Below are 4,157 nucleotides of genomic sequence, written 5' to 3' on the forward strand. Positions count from 1 at the left end.
ACAAATAATTGCATGCGAGTTAATGCTTATCAAAATCTATTTGCATATTGATAAAATGTTCATAAATGCACAGAAAGTCGTCTTTTAATTTCTGCAGGTCTAATCAGCTGATTTGCAAGTCAGAGAAGAAAAGAAAATCGGTGCAGACAATTAAAAACTTTTTAGGGCTTGAGACAGTGCAAGTTGCATCATTAGATTTGCGGTCACATGCGGACGACTTATTTCTTTTCTTTGGTATTGTTTGGAGATTTTGGCATGTGTACTTATGAGTGCCAGCATACATAGACACGCACACATGCTCACAATTACGTAAGCATTCATGTATTATCCTTCTCACACGCTCACACAAGCAAGCAATCTCCAACCCAAACACACGTACAAACAGCCCTCTCTACCTTATTTATACACATACACGCACATACTCATCTCGACATATCCACACAAACAAACAAACACACAAATACGGCTTCTCATACAAACAAACAAGTACGCTGTCCCACACACACCGTCCCCACCCCTAGCCCTCACTACACAAACATACACACACTCATACACAGACCCACACCTACATGCACATACTCCCACCCCTCCTAATATACCCCCCCCCCCCCTTCTCTATCCCCGCGCACACACACACACACCAAAGTTCGCACTAAATAACAAAAAGTTATATTAAGTTGGCTTCTTTCACGCTTCAGAAATATGTATTCTCTTCACAAACTTAAAAAAAAGAGAAAGTGGTCAGAGAGAAAAACAAAATGTTAAAACATATTTCATTGGAGTTTGTAGAAATAGTATTTTTTTTTTCTTCCTCCTTGTTTGTTTATGCTATGAGCTGCCTTTGCGAGGACTGTCGATATGTGAAGGAAACTGTAGATGAAGATCGTGTTAATTATTATAGTTTAATGTTTGTTCCTCTCTATTGCTTATGTACTGGAATGTTTGTCGTTTAAATCATTTCTTATTTTGAAGGAATTTTTATTTCTCAACATAATGAATGGGTCTATATATATATATATATGGGCCTGTGTGCGTATATGTGTGTATGTTTGTACATGTATATTGTTCACAGTACACTCAGATAATGCCAGTACAATAACATCAAATAAATACTAACACTTGCAAAAAGATCACTAACCATCATGAAATAATAATTATAAGCAACGGTTCACATGATTTCAAATTCACAAGGACTACAGGTGGATGCATATATCCACGTGTAAGAAAGAACAAACAAGGAAAGACAAAAAGAGGACTGCACTTTTCCCACCAATTTCCTTCCTTTCTCAAGGACGATTCTCCTCCGTCGCCATGTCTGTGTTTGACTGCTTCTCTCTCTCCTCTGAATTAAACTGCAGGCTGTGCGGCTGGTGCAGGTTGAACCGCCGGAGCAGGCTGTGCCGCTGGTGCAGGTTGAACCGCCGGAGCTGGCTGTGCGGCTGGTGCAGGCTGTGCGGCTGGAGCAGGCTGAGGCGCGGGTGCAGGTTGGTCTTCCGGAATAGCATTGCCTGCCTTGGCGTTGGCGTCCGCGATCTCCTTCTGGGCGGTGCCCAGCTGCTCGTTGAGGTCCCTGTTGGTGGCCTCGAGGGCGCCCACCTGCTGCTGCGCCGACTGGAGCTTCCCCTCCAGCTGCTTTCCGTCCTCCGTCAGCTGGAGGATCCTCGCGTTCAGGGTCTGCAAGAGGCGTCAGGGAGAGACTTACTCAGCCACTCAGTGAGGCTCGAGCCATGGCCATGACAGAGATACACATTGATTAAATGTAAACATACTGGCCACTAGACATATGAGCATCAAAAGAGGAACACAAACCTCGATAAACAATGAAGAGGCTTAAGAGTCCCTGCAAACACTACGCAGAGGTTGCAGTGTTACACGTGTTTCATCACTACGACTTACCTCAATCTCCTGAGTCATTTGCTGGTTCTTGACAGCTTGCTCTTGCAACTTGCTGAGTTCTTGGGCTCGCTCCTCGGCTTCGCCCGTCAGCTGCGGAGGAATACAAGCAATATTCATCATTTTCTTAATGTTACAAAAACATCGATTATCATTTATAGGCTCATTATTGTACAATTTAGCCAGTGTTCATATATTTGTTTTTATTATTTGTGTTATATGTTGCCCTGATATGAAATAATGCGCGCATATTGCCGATTTCAGGCGACAGAGCCTTGGTCAGCACGGTCAGTTGACGCTGCAGACGGACTAACAAAGCTCTCGCGTGGATATTAAAGCCTCTGCGTCAATATTTCCCCTTTCCTCTTCTTCGCGTAACTTCTGACTCTATCGCATAAGCAGCCTGCAGCTTCAAAACTTCAGACTCAAACACAGACTCGACGAAGAGTCAACAAAGATTTCTCAAAGTCTTGCATTAAAAATGATTCCCGATTAGCGGATTATTCAACATCCTTCCCCGTTACACTCGTGATGAAGGGAAATGTAGTTCTTGGATGTTAATGAATTCCATTAAACGGCATGACAATATATCAGCACTTAATCATGCCATTCCATCTCTCTAGTTCAGATATCAATGAAATTCTGTATAGCTGAAATAAGGAAAAATGCAATAGAAACCCTATTAAGTTCGGGATGAAGTAACCAATGATGATGAAGAAATTGTACAAGAGAGGATAAAAATGTACCCAAGGCAGGAAGAGGTGAGAATGCAAAGAAATCTACAAACTGGAATCGGGAACTAATGATGACTCAGACACATATATAATTAGTGCAGAAGGGTTTGTATCGAGCATACTATCAAATCAAAATGCCTACAAGAATAATGCCAAACCGTGGTAACCCAACTTAACTTGATATAACTTAACGTTTTTAAACCTAACATAGCTTTACCTAACATATCCTTCCTTAACTGAAATTAATCTGGTCCAAGCATCTCTTGAGAAGAGGCAGCATATACCTTGTAGTCTGTATTCAAGGTTCAGAATATTTTATTCAACACTTTAAAGAAGTAAAAGTTAATATCTGAAGTGAATAACAATTATCTACATTGCATAAACTAAGTCAGAGACAGCCTTTGGTGTCGAGTCAGTTCTATTTGCTTTAAGGCGATGACGGGTATTATCTCAGTTTTAAAAGCCAATGTTAAAAAAAAAACTCTCTTTAAAAGATAAAATATACCAACTCTTTCAAAATTGTTATTCGGAATCGTTTTAGAATAGATATACAAATGACCCGGAAATAAGAAAATATTTTTTGTGTGTTCATAACAGACAATTTTACTGATTATGAAAGAAAAGGGTGGGAGTTTATAAACAGAAACGTCATGGAGGAAAGGAATTGAAGAAGGAGGAAGAGGTGGAGAAGTGAAGTAAAATATGAAAAATATGAATTCAAACAATGAGAAATGATTGACTGAATTGATATAAAGACTAAAAGGGGATAGAAGTAAGAAGGAACATTTTCAAAAGAAAGTGAAACTCATTCAAAAAAAGGCTCCAAATTACAATTAACAAGGAAGTCAGTTTAAGCAAGAGAAGGAGAAATGTTGATAAAGTTTATGAAAATATTTCTCAAGAGAAAAGAAGAGAGCGTAGGCTCTCCCTCTCTCTCTCTCTCTCTCTACATATATATATATATATATATATATACATATATATATACATATATATATATATATATATATATTTTTTTTTTTTTTTTTTTTTTTTTTTTTTTTAAACCAAAGTAGATTTGGTTGTGTTGGTCCGTGGCAGTAAAGCGTTCTTTTCTCTGCCTCAAAACCTATGATATGAAAAGAACGCGGCAGTCTACATACTGCCGCCATCCCACTTTAGGTACACTGAAACTGAAAGTCAATCAACATCGAGCTTAAAGCAGAAAGGCAATATCAACAGCACGATAATACCTTCAGTATTCCAATTAAAGTTGAACGAAACATAATTATATTTATTTGCGGCCAAAAAAATTTGTGGGATGAATGATTCCGACATCTATATTCCATACTCCATAGTGGGGTGGCGGCAGTATGTAGACTGCCGCGTTCTTTTCATATCATAGGTTTTGAGGCAGAGAAAAGAACGCTTTACTGCCACGGACCAACACAACCAAATCTACTTTGGTTTTGGAAAAAATATCAGTCTTTTTCAGTGTTCAGAGATCTAATAGGTTTAATTGACCAATTATCTAATTGAGGGAATAATAAT

At 39.1% G+C, this 4,157-nt stretch overlaps 1 protein-coding gene across 4 annotated transcripts in view; it reads right to left on the reverse strand.

The window, feature by feature from the left end:
* Window positions 1-957: 957 nt before the first annotated feature.
* Window positions 958-4,157, reverse strand: part of LOC122266453 (uncharacterized) — a 46,393-nt gene continuing 43,193 nt past the window's right edge. For all 4 annotated transcript variants that reach the window (XM_043036215.2, XM_043036217.2, XM_043036219.2 and 1 more), the window contains 2 exons: window positions 1,897-1,986; window positions 958-1,674 (listed from right to left, as the gene is read on the reverse strand). In XM_043036215.2, coding sequence (XP_042892149.2) covers window positions 1,348-1,674; window positions 1,897-1,986 — 417 coding nt within the window. In that variant the 3' untranslated portion in view covers window positions 958-1,347. The remainder of the gene's footprint in view (window positions 1,675-1,896; window positions 1,987-4,157) is intronic.

Source organism: Penaeus japonicus, unplaced genomic scaffold, assembly GCF_977035675.1.
Source record: "Penaeus japonicus unplaced genomic scaffold, GWHDUDI00000001_assembly GWHDUDI00000005, whole genome shotgun sequence".
Lineage (NCBI taxonomy): Eukaryota > Metazoa > Arthropoda > Malacostraca > Decapoda > Penaeidae > Penaeus > Penaeus japonicus.